The sequence below is a fragment of the Empidonax traillii genome, unplaced genomic scaffold, assembly GCF_003031625.1.
Source record: "Empidonax traillii isolate 1590-97213 ecotype Southwest subspecies unplaced genomic scaffold, ASM303162v1 scaffold450:size721730, whole genome shotgun sequence".
NCBI lineage: Eukaryota > Metazoa > Chordata > Aves > Passeriformes > Tyrannidae > Empidonax > Empidonax traillii.
The window spans coordinates 293,842-307,370 of NW_020955643.1; the positions used below are offsets into that span (position 1 = coordinate 293,842).

The following is a 13,529-nucleotide window of genomic DNA, read 5'->3' on the forward strand; positions in this document are numbered from 1 at the left end:
AAATATGTATTAGAGGGGCGGGGTCATGCAAATTTTACTTTATAAAACATGTAATTTTTATCCCTTGGAATGCTTGATTTGTGGAAACCTACACCTTGCACCCTGTGCAAAATGAACAACGTCTCCTTCTTAAACTAGACTCTGTGTCTGTGTTTAGAGAGCTCCTAAAATCGGCAACAGGGTGATTGTACCTTTGGAGGCGAAGGTTGGTGACAGCAGCTATGCTGGTTCGATACCAGCAGTCCGTGTTGGAGCCCTTGGGCTTTCAGGCTTTCACACTTCACCCACCACGAGAGTACCACACAACACCCCGGGTTTGCTGCGGACATCAAAGTCCTTCTCAAAGTGCAGACTGGTGAGCCAGGACATTGGCAGCTGCTTCTAAAGTTTGGGAGGCCAAGGCTTGAGCACAACCCTTGTTAGTCCTGCTCGTCTGCTTCCCATCCTGTGCTCAGACGCTGTTCCCTAGTTCTGGTTTATTTATATACGATCCCAGGAGAGCCTGTCAGGCCTCTGTCCAGGGAGTGCTGATGAGGCAAAAGCCTTTGTGGTGGGCAGTGACCAGCCCCAGGCTGATCCCACATCCACGTTTGGTCTCTCGTCATTCTCCAGCCTCTAAGGTGCCCTGAGAATGCCCTCCTGGGTGAGAGGCCACCAAGATGATCGAAAGGATGGAACATCTCTGCTATGAGGAAAGGCTGAGAGAACTGGGATTGTTCAGCCTGGAAAAGAGAAGGCTTATGGGTGACCCAATTGCTGCCTTCCAGTACCTGATGGGAACCTACAAGAAAGGGAGTTTTTCCAAGGGCCTGGAGTGATAGAATACGATGGATTGTCTTCAAACGAAGAGAGGGCAGGTTTAGATTAGACATGAGGAAGAAATTCTTCCTCGTGAGGGTGGCGAGGTTGCCCAGAGAAGCTGTGGCTGCCGCATCCCAGGAAGTGTTCAAGGCCCGGCTGGACAGGGCTTGGAGCAAGCCGGGCAGGGGAGGCGGGAGCCTTTATCTCATGGCTCAGGGGTTCCGCAGAGGTCCCCCCGCCGTGTCGCCAGGACGATTATCGCGATTATCGCCCCCTCCCGCCTTCCCCAGCGCAGGAAACAACCCCGCGGGCCCGGCCCCGGCCCCGGCCCCGCCCCGCGCGGGGCACTGTGGGAAGCAGAGGGAGCTATGGCGGATGGTGAGGAACCGTAAGTGCCCTGTATGTGTGTGCTCGGCCGCCCCCGCCCCGCGCCCGGGGAACCCCCTCCCTCCTCCCCGGTCTCTGTAGCGCGATACTGACCCTTCTTTTATTCTCTCTCTTTTAGGGAGAAGAAAAGAAGGAGGCTAGAGGAGCTGCTGGCGGATGGGTTAGTGCGGGGCTGCGGGGGCAGCGCTTGGCGGGGCGGGGGCCAGGGCAGGGCAGGGCAGGGAGAGCCGCAGCCCCGCGGGAGGTGAGGGACGGGGGAGGCGCGGGCAGGGAGGAGGGAGCCCCAGGAAGGATGTCACAGGTGGGGCAGGGCTCGAACGGCAGGGGCTGGGGGAGAGAGGAGCCCGGCCGGGAGGGGCTCGCAGCTTGGCATGGTGCGCTGAGGAGCTTGGGGACAGCACGGGGGGAGGAGCTGCCTTGCCGGCCGGGGAGCGGGAAAGGCCTCCAGGCTGAGAAGCAGGTGGCTGAATTTTTTGGCTGAAAATTTAAAAAAAAAAAAAAACAAAAAAAGAATTCAGGCCGCGGAACAGTTGGCCTCCTAAATTCCACGCACCTGCCTTAAAACTAAGGCTGAGAAATCTTAAGCATCATCTGCTTCCATCCCTTAGCTGCTCCCTTCCGTCTGCCCGTGCCCCTCTTGCCAGGGATCGCAAAGCCGGCCTGCCCGAGCGCTGGGCTCGCAGGCAGTGCATGTGTGTGTCGGGTGAGGGTCACGGAAATTCCCTGGGCATGTTGGATGGGAGGGGTGCATGCCGAGTCCCTCGAAAAGCATGGAGCTTCGGAGGCGTGAAAGTGGCAGGGAAAAGTCTGAGCTTAAGGCGGTGTGTAAGGACTGTGGCGCTCTGAGATTTTTTAAACGAAATTTAAAATAAGAATTTTGTTAAACTCTCGCAATACTTGGTAACGCTGTAACAGCACAGCAGATAAACACTTAAAAAAAAAAAGGCTCTGAAATATAAAATCTCAGGTTGAATTATTGATGTTTTTCAGATCTCCACAATGTCCAACCCTGTAAAAATCAAACTGTAGTACAATTGCAAAAGTGAAACTAGATCTTACCATTTTGCCTGACTTATGAAGGGATATACACATTTAAACACACAAGGAATGGTGCTGCTCAGTGGCTGTTTATAGGGGCTGTATAAAAGGATAAAGGAAAGTTGTTCTTAGTGCCACCAAACACAGCTTCTACGCTCATTTACAGAAAAGCTAAAAATTTTAATATCCACAGAAGCAGGTTTTGTGATGTCTACTGACCCATTTTATTTGCTTAATCGGTGCTTAATGCACATCCTGAAACCTGGTGTACAACAGGTGAGGGGTCTGTACAGAGACAGACTGTTGTGTTTATTTACACCATTTCCCATTGTGTGAAATATGTGTATTTCCACATTATTGTGAAAACTGGAGAAGGTACAGAAGGGCAGTTCGGGTCAAAATCCCCTTATGAATTCAAATAATTTTTATAGCTCTTAACTGCTCATATAGTAAGTAACTTATCTCAACAGTTAATCAGGAAGGAGTTCAGTCTGCAGTCAAAATACCAGAACCCTAGAATAGTTTGGGTTGGAAGGGACCTTAAAGATCATCTCATTCCAGCCCCCGGCCAGGGACAGCTGCCCAAAACAGGTGAATTATGATTTATTTATTCCTGCAGTTTAGACTTTTCCCCTGTTACTGAAAATTTTTTGTAAAATCAGCTGTCTGTAGGTTAAAGTTACTGTGGACATGCTGTGTTGTCCCTGTTCTGAATGCTGTGAAGAGAAAGGAATTCACTCTAGATGTTTTCACTAAATTTTCGAGTCAACAGGGAGTTGTGATAAATTCTAAATATTACCCTACAGTTATTAGCCAAGTGCTTTTCATAGGGCTTCACAGAAGGAAGCAAATAACACTCCTTATCAATGGTGGCACAACCTTTTATACTCAGGATTGGCAAAGCTCTTTTATAAGAAGTTTAGTTTTGTATTAATGTAGAGCACAATCATATATGTATTGAGTGGAGCTCCTATTTAAAAAGGGGAGTAGCTGATGGTCTTGCACTAGAAAATTACTTGAGAGCTGATTTTAAACTATTCCAGTGAGTCTCTGCAGTTTAAATTTATACTTACGTACTACTAAAAGTGACCTGCAAAAGCAGAAAAAGGGTACTGGAGTATTTTGTGTAAAATTGTGTCTTGAAAATTCAAGGGAAGATAAGTACAAACTTTCCTTTTTGCACTGTTACAGCTGACAGGCTCAGGGATGACTGAAAAATTGGGGTATTCCAAATTACACAGTACCGTCTGAGGGTGAAGAGCATTCAAGATTTATGTCTTTCTTAACACTCTTTAAAAAAATTAACTAATCTGAAGATTCAGAGGACAATGTCGGGGCATGTTACTGTTATTTATTCAGTGCCTCACAATTGCTGTTACATACTGGTAATTCTAAATTTATGAACTTAAAAAATCAGTCCAAAAAAGTATACAAGACTTTACAGATCAAAAAACCACCCTCAAAATCTAAAGGGACAAGCTCTTTTTCTGTGTCCTCTTTAAATATGAGGGAAATAAAAGTATTTAGACCCTTTTTCACTTCAGGTCAACTTTTACTAGTAGCAGTTAAATCAATGGGTTTATTGAAATGCCTGAGGGTTTTTTTCCCCCTCTGTGCATATTTATATTGTTGCTTTCTAGTTGCACAAATAAAACCCACTCATGCAAATGCTCACGTGCATAACACACACGCAGAATATGCAGATGCATTTGTATGAATGGTCAATAATCGAGGTGTTTTTTTAATATAGAAAAGTTGGAGGTGTGGCTTTTTCTCTATGATTTTGCAGCTGAATTTACTGTGTTCTGTGCAGAATGGCTGTTGATGGTGGGTGTGGGGACACTGGAGACTGGGAAGGTCGCTGGAACCATGTAAAGAAGTTCCTCGAGCGATCTGGACCATTCACACATCCCGATTTCGAGCCAGGCACTCAAGTGAGAAACACTTGCTTTCAATAAAAAAATCTGTAGTGTGTGTTGCAAAGTAATGTAAACAGGTTAATTAACTGACCCACCAGCAATGTGTGAGTACTAAAACTGCATGAAAAGGTTGTATTTTAATGATGTGAACATACTGTGCTTTTTTTATAAGCCTGTATTTCTAAACTGTACGCTGTCAACTACAAGCTTGCTGTTATCATACATAAATATATAACAACATATGAATTATGCTCTGTCTTTGAGTTTCACGTAAAAAATAGCAGCATTTATCTTCCATTTTTAAGTACTTTGATATAGTGAGAAATTTATTGTACTTAAAGAAATTACTGTTAATATGAGTACTTGGAGAACTGGGAAAGATGTTTACTAAGCAAAAGCAAAATTTAGAATGTTTAATTATTTCTTCTGCTTTCCTTTTTTGTACATTTTGTTTTACAGCTTACAGTTGAAAGTATTTTACTATTATCTTTTCAGTGTACTGTTCCATTATTTACTACTTGGAGGCTGGGGTGTACTGGAACAGTTCACGGAAAGCAGTTATATAGTTAAACATTTCACTTCTTTTTGGCCAGCAATGTTACCTGTCTGTTTAGATGTATTTAGTTATGTATATATTCATTTTATATATATATATATGTATATGTATATCAGTGAAATATTTGAAGGAGGAAAACATTTCTTCCTTAAGCCAAATAATAATAAAAGTGATAAAGATAATACTGGTATCAATAAAGGTCTTGCTTTACTCTAATAAATTAGAGTAGGAACTCCTGATTAAAGTCCAATATATAATTACTCATGGAAACACAAAGTTGCTTTATCTGTAACTCACTAGGCACTGAAAATTTATGGTGTCATGTTTATAAGAGTTATGAAGCAAAGGACAAATTGTATTAATTTTTTCTTTTATGTCTTCTGCAGGCCCTTGATTTTTTGCTAAGCACATGTAAAGTCCTAGTTATTGGAGCAGGAGGATTAGGATGCGAACTCCTGAAAAATCTGGTAATTCCTCAGTTTTCACCCTTCGTGTCTTAGAATCTTCTCTTTTTAATTTGAGGATTTATATAATAATTTATATATATATAGCTACTAGATTTCCAAGCTCTAATTATGTGTAAAATAGATGATGATACGGACCATAAACTTGAAGAATGTTGTTAATAAGCTTGAAAGGTGGTAGTCTGATATGTTGCATGTTATTTATTCAGCTGTCTCTCAGTTTGTCCTGAGGGACAACATGCTGCTGTTTATGGAGTGTAGCCAAAAGTTCATGTGCAGCCTTAGAGAGTCTGATGTTGATGATTGTCCCTAATTACCAGATCCATGTAAACAAAGTAAACTAAGAACAAATCACGCTCATGATGGTACAAGGAGGGACTGTGTGGAATACAGTGGTGAAAATCGTAGACTCATAGAATCATTTAGGTTGGAAAAGACCTTTAAGATCATTGAGTCCAAACCTAACACAGGATTTCCCTGGTGTACAGATTACCAGGAGGTGTTCTGCAGTTTTCTTGGCTTCCCTGTGTTAGGATTAGGTTGGATAAAGCAGTACTGCCTTCAGTAGAACATTGTCTTTGACTGTTGAACTGTTACTAATTCCATCTGTAAATACCAGCACTAACAGCCCAGCAATGGCCATGTACCTGTCTGCACAGGGAATGAGGAACAAATACGATTGTTCCTCTAAATCTTGGGGTTTTTTTGGCACATGGAATGAATTCTGGAGCTCTGCAAGCTTTTGATTTCCTATTAAACGAAGCTGACCTTCTCTTTTCACAGGCATTGTCTGGCTTCAGGCAGATCCATGTTATTGACATGGACACTATAGATGTCTCTAACCTCAATCGACAGTTTCTGTTTCGGTGAGTGCTGTTTTCACAGTTCAGCTTCTGAATTTTTTAAATGTACCTAAACAAAACACATGAAAATGATCATTATTGTGGTTGGACAAGATGTCATTAAAGATTACTGAACCTTCAAATGACAGTAGGACTCAGAATAAACTAAATGTTGCTAAACTTCTTTTGGGATCTGTGGTGTCATAGTTTGAGCGGGAAGAAAATTTTTGTTCCTTACCATTCCAGTAGAGCTAATGGAAAAAGTCACACCAAAAAATAATATACACAGAGTGAAACCTCAGATTTTCTAGTGCCATTTTCTTCTAAGCACAGTGAAAAATTGTTGGATTTTTTTGATGCTGATAACTGTAGTTACATGGACATATTCAGGTGACTCAATATCTCGTATCTGATGCTTTACAGGGATCACAGAACGCTTTGGGTTGGACGCTTTAATGTTATCATGTCAATAAATTGTCTTAAAGTCACAATTAATCACTTAATTTGGTATTGCAATGCATAGAGACTGGAGAGGTTGAATCTGCTAAAATAACACGTTTGGAATTGCTTGGGTTTTCCCAGACCGAAGGACGTGGGGCGACCAAAGGCTGAAGTTGCAGCAGAATTCCTGAACAGCCGCATTCCCAACTGTGCTGTTGTACCGTATCCTTTTGTAGAGAAGTAGTGGCCCTGAAGGCTTCAAAAATCCTAGAAAACTCTGTAGGTGGTAAGAGTATCTGAAGTATTTTGCTGCCATCCTCTCTTTTCTGTACAATAAAGAACGGATTCATTCAGCTGGTGATTGAGAATTCTTCCTCAGCGACATTAGCATCCAGGGAATATGCATGGGAAAGGCTCAGCTTTAAGAAGCTGTTTTGTATTTTTCCACTGAGTGTTTTTATTCAAACGCAATATTGTAATTTTCACTGAGATACTGGAATTACAGGTTTATACACTAGAGTGTTTTGAATACTTACTGGTAGGAGACATGAGTGTATAAACTTAGAGCAGCACTTACTGATAGGGGACTTTGTGAGAGCACATGCTTTGAGCTTCCTAAATATTTCGCCTACTGAACTTTCTCCTGTTTGTGACTATTACGTTGTGTCTCTTACTTGTTTTGTCAGATATTACAGCTGCATCTGTGGGAATTTTGAATCTCAAATCCCATAGTTTTTTTAAAAAAGTCTTGTGTAAAACTATAGCAATAAATTAGATGATATTTTGGCCTTAGCTTAGAAAATAGGAAACAGTAAACTTAACTATAAATATATTCCTTTACTGGGCTTACATTCAGATATTTTAAAAAGATCCAAGACATGGATGAAAGCTTCTATCGACGTAAGTGGAATTTGTGTGCCTGCCAAACACCCACAGGTGCTTTAGGGGAACCTTGCAGTTGTTGCTGCTCACTGCTTTTCCTGGGAGTTAGATTGCTAATTCTTATAGTCTTCTACAATATACTGAAAATAGAAGTAACAAATAAAATTTAAATACATCTGTGATACAGGTAATCTAGGGGAGATAGTTAAACCATAGTCACTGTCTCTGGACTGTTATGGACAGAATATTTGCTTGTTTTCAGAAATGTGCTTTAGTGTAGATTTAATTAATGTTTTTTTTCCCTCTAGAGTTCCATATTATTGTTTGTGGGCTGGACTCTATAATTGCAAGAAGATGGATAAATGGCATGCTGGTAAAGTCTTCAATCTTTTTAAAGCCTCATTATTGCTTGGGTATCGATAACTAATCTTAAACATGCTTTTGTAGAACATGTCATTAAAATGAATGAGGGCTGTTGAAGCTCACAGCTTTCTGTATCTATTTGTTTTCTTTCTGTAAACAGGGTGAAATGCAGTGCCTTTTTCTTGAGGACTGTTAGCCAACATTTGTGCAGTGCCCTGCAGGGGTAATTTCAAAGTTAGATTGCATTGTTTGTGACCTTGTGCAGTCAGCTTCTGAAAGTCATAAGAAGGGAAGTTCTTCTCTGGATGCTCCCATTGTGAACTTTGTCTTCATTACCCAAACAGTGCTTTTTGTGCTGCAGCTTGTAAATGCCATCTTTTTGGAGCTGCAGTGTTACAGAGTTCAGTGACTAGAAGGCTGGTCACTGAACTAGGTAGTTTTATCATGGTGAGTTTGTTTACAAAACAAGGATCTGGAGTATGTACCTGTATTTAAAAAAAAACAAAACAGCAAACCAAGAATCAAACCTCCAAATCCTTTATACCAACCAACCATTTGTTCTGATATACTGTAAGGAAATAACAGCATTTATCAGAGGAGGAGGTGGAGGGTGAAGGTGATAGATGAGAGTCTTGTGCACTGACAAATAAGTAGTGTTTTATATACTGTGCACCCTTAAAATAAACCGTATATTAAGCCTTCAATCTTACAGTGCACCATTAAGAATAAAATTTTTAGGATGTCTTTTTCTTCCTGCAACTTGTTTAAAACACCCAACCAAACAAAAAACCAACAACCCCCCTACCTCTGTTCATTAGATGTCCTTTTTACATTATGATGATGGGGTACTGGATCCAAGTTCCATCATACCTTTGATAGATGGAGGGACGGAAGGTTTCAAAGGAAACGCTCGTGTGATCATTCCTGGTATGACAGCATGTGTTGAGTGCACACTTGAGCTTTATCCACCACAGGTAATTCAACCAGTGATATTTCCATTTTTTGTCTGTTCCTCTGATTTGCTGATTTCTTTTCCTGGTGCTATATATAGTGTATTACCTGGTTTCTTCTGGTTTTCTTCCCCTGCCCAACCAGGTCAATTTTCCCATGTGCACTATTGCATCCATGCCCAGATTGCCAGAGCATTGTATTGAGTATGTCAGGATATTGCAGTGGCCAAAGGAGCAACCTTTTGGAGGTAATTAGTGTATTACATTGGTGCTAAATTGCCATTTCTCCTTTTAAGTAACTTGAGTTGGGAATATTCAGCTACTTCTAAAAAAAACAATCCTACCTCTTAACCTCACGTAGCTCATTGTCATGTTGAATCTAAGCCTCCTCCGAGCTGGATTTTCACTCCTTGAACTTGCTGCCCAGTTCCATATTTGCTCATGTGTTTCTCACACTGCACAATTTCTTTCCTTACTTAAAATGTAACCTGCAATAGCTCTATAAATCTGTGCAGTTAAGATAGTTTGTGTATAAGGTGTGTTACAACTGAAGATATTTATAGAAATGATATTTCAGTTATTCAAAGTGTCCAGTTTTAAAAGCTTCATGGGGTATTTGTTTTAACTCCAGTGAAAACAAAGGGACTTTTTTTAGACAGTAAGAATGCTGTATTTCTGAAGAACTTTGGTAATTGCAACTTACCTGTAAATTCTTAACTTTACTGTAGAAGGTGTTGCATTGGATGGAGACGACCCTGAACATATCCAGTGGATTTACCAGAAGTCTTTAGAAAGAGCATCACAATTTAATATTAAAGGTGTTACCTACAGACTCACCCAAGGTAAGGGGATGGCATTTCACCAAGTTTGTGACATTTGCACTTAGACTGGATTGGCATTCTTTGTATTTGTTAAGACTAAGCTGGCAACTCTGCTGAGAAAGAAATAATTCTTTTCTCCCTTAAACCAGAAATAAGCAGCTCATTTCCTGTGCCAGCACAAATATTTTTATGATGAATCAGATGTTTAGGCATTTGTGATAAATCAGGGTAACTTATCTGGGACAAAACTGAACATTCTTTTTGCCATTTTATTTTTAACCTGGAGCAGCTCCACAGTTTACATTACACTATGACCACTTTTGCTGGGTCAAAGAGTAGGAAACAAAAGGATGTGATTTTAGCAGTGGCAACATTTTATGCCAGTTTAGGCTGGTTAAGACTATGGCATCTGGTCCTCACTGCTGTCCATGCCTCTGTCCACATGCAAGTGCAGAATGCTGACACTCATTTAATCATAACAGAGCTGTGTTTCTGTTTTTACAGGGGTGGTTAAACGAATTATTCCAGCAGTAGCTTCTACAAATGCAGTAATTGCAGGTATGGTGGAAGAGCTCATTTCACTTCTGCTTGACCGACTTGAGAGTTTTGTAGAACAAAAATTTGTAATCGAGAACTCGGGGAGGATAATAGTAATTTTTAAAATGGGTCTGATTTTTTCTTAACAGTCTCATTTCTTTTTTCTGTAGAGAAAGTGGATGTGACTGTATAAATGTTAAGCTCGTGTTTGGATATGGGAGTGGGCAAAAGCATTTGAGACTGGGAAAAAACATGGGGAAACACAGTACATAGGCTTAGTGCCAAATCTGTGGTGTTAATGCACAGAACTACAGCTGCCTTCAGATACTTCTTTTTCTTACGAAATATTGTTAAAGTTGGGGTTTTTTTGTCACTTCTTTGGTACAACTGTGTGCACTGATGTCTGATAGAGCTGGAAGGTGAAGAAATTGATTTGGGTTTTTTTTTCCTCGTTCCAGCTGTTTGCGCCACTGAAGTTTTTAAAATAGCCACAAGGTATTTAATTTCTTATTCATAACATACATGATTTCCAGCACAATGCCATATATCAACACTAACCTGTTTGTCATTGCAGTGCATATGTTCCTCTTAACAACTACTTGGTGTTTAATGATGTGGATGGATTGTACACATACACCTTTGAAGCTGAAAGGAAGGTTAGTGCCATTAAAAACTCGAAGGGTCATTTTCTTGATTTTTATTTATGCAGTTTGTGTGTATTTCTGAACCCCAGTATTGAATCTCTTGGCCCCTAGCACCGAAAAATAATAGGTATGAAGTTTTAAAAGTGGAGTCTACAGTGTTACCAGTCTGCTACTTCTACAGAGTAGAAATACAAAATGACGTGCACATTTAAGATGACTCATAAGCGAATCTTCTCAAAGAGAGGTTGTGACAATTGATTTGAAGGTTTGTAGTGTTAGATTTTTTTGTCAGATGAAATTTGTCATGCATAAATACTCGGCTGCTGTTGAGGGTCAGTCAAACATTGACAAACTTCATGAGGAATTGGGTTTTGTCATTGGTATTTGCAACAGTATTAATATTTCTAGAGCTAAAACTTTAGAAATCTAAACCCACAGCACAGACACTTTTGAGACATTATTGGCAGGATTTCTAGAATAGTATCTAACATAACATGTATTCTCTGTTGTAGGAGAACTGTCCAGCTTGCAGCCAGCTTCCCCAAAACATAGTGATTTCCCCATCAGCTAAACTGCAGGAGGTCTTGGATTACTTGACAAATAATGCTTCATTGTAAGTGTGCAACTGTGCCAAGGTTTTTGGTAGTTTACTGTTTCAAAAAGATAATCTGTAAATGTATTTTTACCTGATTGTTTTGTTCTTTTTTTTTTTTTTTAATGTTTTATATATAGGCAAATGAAATCTCCTGCAATCACAGCAACTATGTTTGGGGGAAACAAAACACTTTATCTACAGGTAATCTGAACATTAATAATTATCTTTATATTAATGTATTTTAATTTATTTTTCGGAACTTGAAAGGAAATCTTTGACTTTTTTTGTTTGTTTGTTTTTAATTTGCAGACAGTAGCTTCAATTGAAGAACGAACAAGGCCAAATCTTTCCAAGACACTAAAAGGTATCATGGAGTTGTCACATGTAGATATTCAGGTTACAGAGTCAGTTCCATCCCTCTGTATGGATATTTAGCTTTATTTTGCACTGTGCAGTAGAATGTGGTTCATTGTCCTTTTACATGCAATACACCTTTCTCAGGTATATGAATTGTTTAAAGGTGAATTGCAGGTGGGTGCAGAGAAAATTGCAACAAAGCAAGCAGAAAACTGCTGTAAATTAAACATAATTCAGTACAGTTTTATATATATTTCTTGACGAGTTCTGTTAGTTTCCTGGTTAAATTAGATTATTATTCATTTAGCCAGTGAGCTGGTTGCAGCTTTATTTCATCATATTTATGGTACGTGGAAATAGCATTCATGACTTTTGGAGTCATGGGTTTAATTAAATTAATTAAACTTTTCTTTCTATTTCAGAACTGGGACTTGTGGATGGCCAAGAGCTTGCAGTTGCTGATGTTACAACACCACAGACTATGTTGTTCAAGCTTCACTTTACCACTTAATTTATTCATAAGTAAAGTGCAAATACAGCAAGACAAATCTGTGCCCACCTTGTAAAACAAATATACTCTGTGGGTGTTAAAGCAGCCTGAAATGTTCCTGTAAGTGCTAGCATGGTTGAAGGTTAGGAAATCCAAACAAATCACCATATTTCGGAATTTGTACGTAGAAGCCAATATTTGGTGGATTATATTTGTATAAATGCTTATTCATGTACAGATCTCTGATGTATAGAAATACACTTTTCCCCGTTTTTTTTTGGTCAAAATGTTCATGCTAATGTACTTTCAGACACGTGGAACTCAAGGTGGCTAAAAGTCTTTTTTTTAACACGTATGCATACGTATATGCAAAGAAAGGACCTTTTAAATGGAACCACAGCAATCTGGTTTTTAGTAGCAGCACTCCTTTGGACTTGCTGAGTCACCTTAAACCAGAAGAGGCAGTAAATTAAAATGAGCATTTTCTTCTTATTAGATACTGATTTGATCAATTTTATGAAAGGTTTCAAGTGTGGAAGAGATGACTGTTTATGAGAAACACAAAAGTACAAAATGATCAGCTGTACGTGAAAAGACAGACGTGTCTCCTCACTGTCCCCAGGCAGCCACCATGCACAGCATTGCAAGATTATGTTCAAATGTCATTGGTGCTGTTCAGGTATTTATTAATAAAAATCATAAAGACACCCGAGTTTGTGACCAATCTGTGGACATTCAAGAGTGTTTATAGCCTCAGTTGAAAATTGTAGGGCATCACTTGGCTGCTTTGGTCAGAGACATCTCTTAAGCAGCTCTGGGTATCTCAATCTGAATTCTGGTTTTACGTGTTAACAGTGTTTAAATTTTACATCTGTTAAACTATCAACTGTGGGTCAAGGAGTAATGGGTACAAATTGAAATGGAAAATTTAGGCCAGATATTAGGAAGGAATTCGTGGCTGTGAGGGTGGGGAGGCCCTGGCACAGGCTGCCCAGAGAAGCTGTGGCTGCCCCATCCCTGGAAGTGTCCAACGCCAGGTTTGAACATCTTGTCTAGCGGAAGGTGCCCCTGCCCATGGCAGGGGATGTGATGAGATGGGCTTTAAGGCCAAAACCCAAACCATCCTGTGACTGCGACTCTGCCATATCCCGGCGAGTGATTTCGTTAGCCGAAAGGGAGCGTTGGGAAGCAGGAACTCTGTTTACCGGCGGAGCTGGAGGCGCGGGCAGGAAGGCGGCAGGGCAGGACCGAGGCCGAACATCCCCCCCCGGCAGGGCAGGGCAGGGCAGGGCAGGACCCTCCGCCCCTTCCCGGCGGGTCCCGGCGGCTCCGGCTCCTCCTCCCGGGCCCAGCCCCGCCCGAGTGCGACGTGGATCCGGCAGCGCCTGCGCGGGCCGCCCTTCGCCTCCCTGCGCTCCCCTCAGCCCGAGCCGAGCCCGCGG

The 13,529-nt window shown here is 40.8% G+C and overlaps 1 protein-coding gene across 4 annotated transcripts; it reads left to right on the plus strand.

Annotated features, from left to right (window-relative positions):
* The first annotated feature begins 1,145 nt into the window (after nucleotides 1–1,145).
* On the plus strand, nucleotides 1,146–12,796 carry UBA3 (ubiquitin like modifier activating enzyme 3). Of its 4 annotated transcripts, none has more exons than XM_027895126.1 (18): nucleotides 1,146–1,189; nucleotides 1,307–1,348; nucleotides 4,040–4,160; nucleotides 5,088–5,168; nucleotides 5,949–6,031; nucleotides 6,590–6,670; nucleotides 7,305–7,348; nucleotides 7,639–7,703; nucleotides 8,512–8,667; nucleotides 8,789–8,891; nucleotides 9,372–9,485; nucleotides 9,969–10,022; nucleotides 10,460–10,496; nucleotides 10,576–10,657; nucleotides 11,158–11,258; nucleotides 11,378–11,441; nucleotides 11,550–11,604; nucleotides 12,020–12,796. In XM_027895126.1, exons 1-18 carry the CDS (start codon nucleotides 1,170–1,172, stop codon nucleotides 12,106–12,108), a joined length of 1,392 nt encoding a protein of 463 aa, XP_027750927.1. In that variant the 5' UTR covers nucleotides 1,146–1,169; the 3' UTR covers nucleotides 12,109–12,796. The 4 variants fall into 4 exon arrangements, with proteins under 4 accessions (XP_027750927.1, XP_027750924.1, XP_027750925.1 ...); XM_027895124.1 differs by having other exon boundaries at nucleotides 1,152–1,200; XM_027895123.1 differs by lacking the exon at nucleotides 1,307–1,348 and having other exon boundaries at nucleotides 1,150–1,189; nucleotides 12,020–12,783.
* The last annotated feature ends 733 nt before the right edge of the window (nucleotides 12,797–13,529 follow it).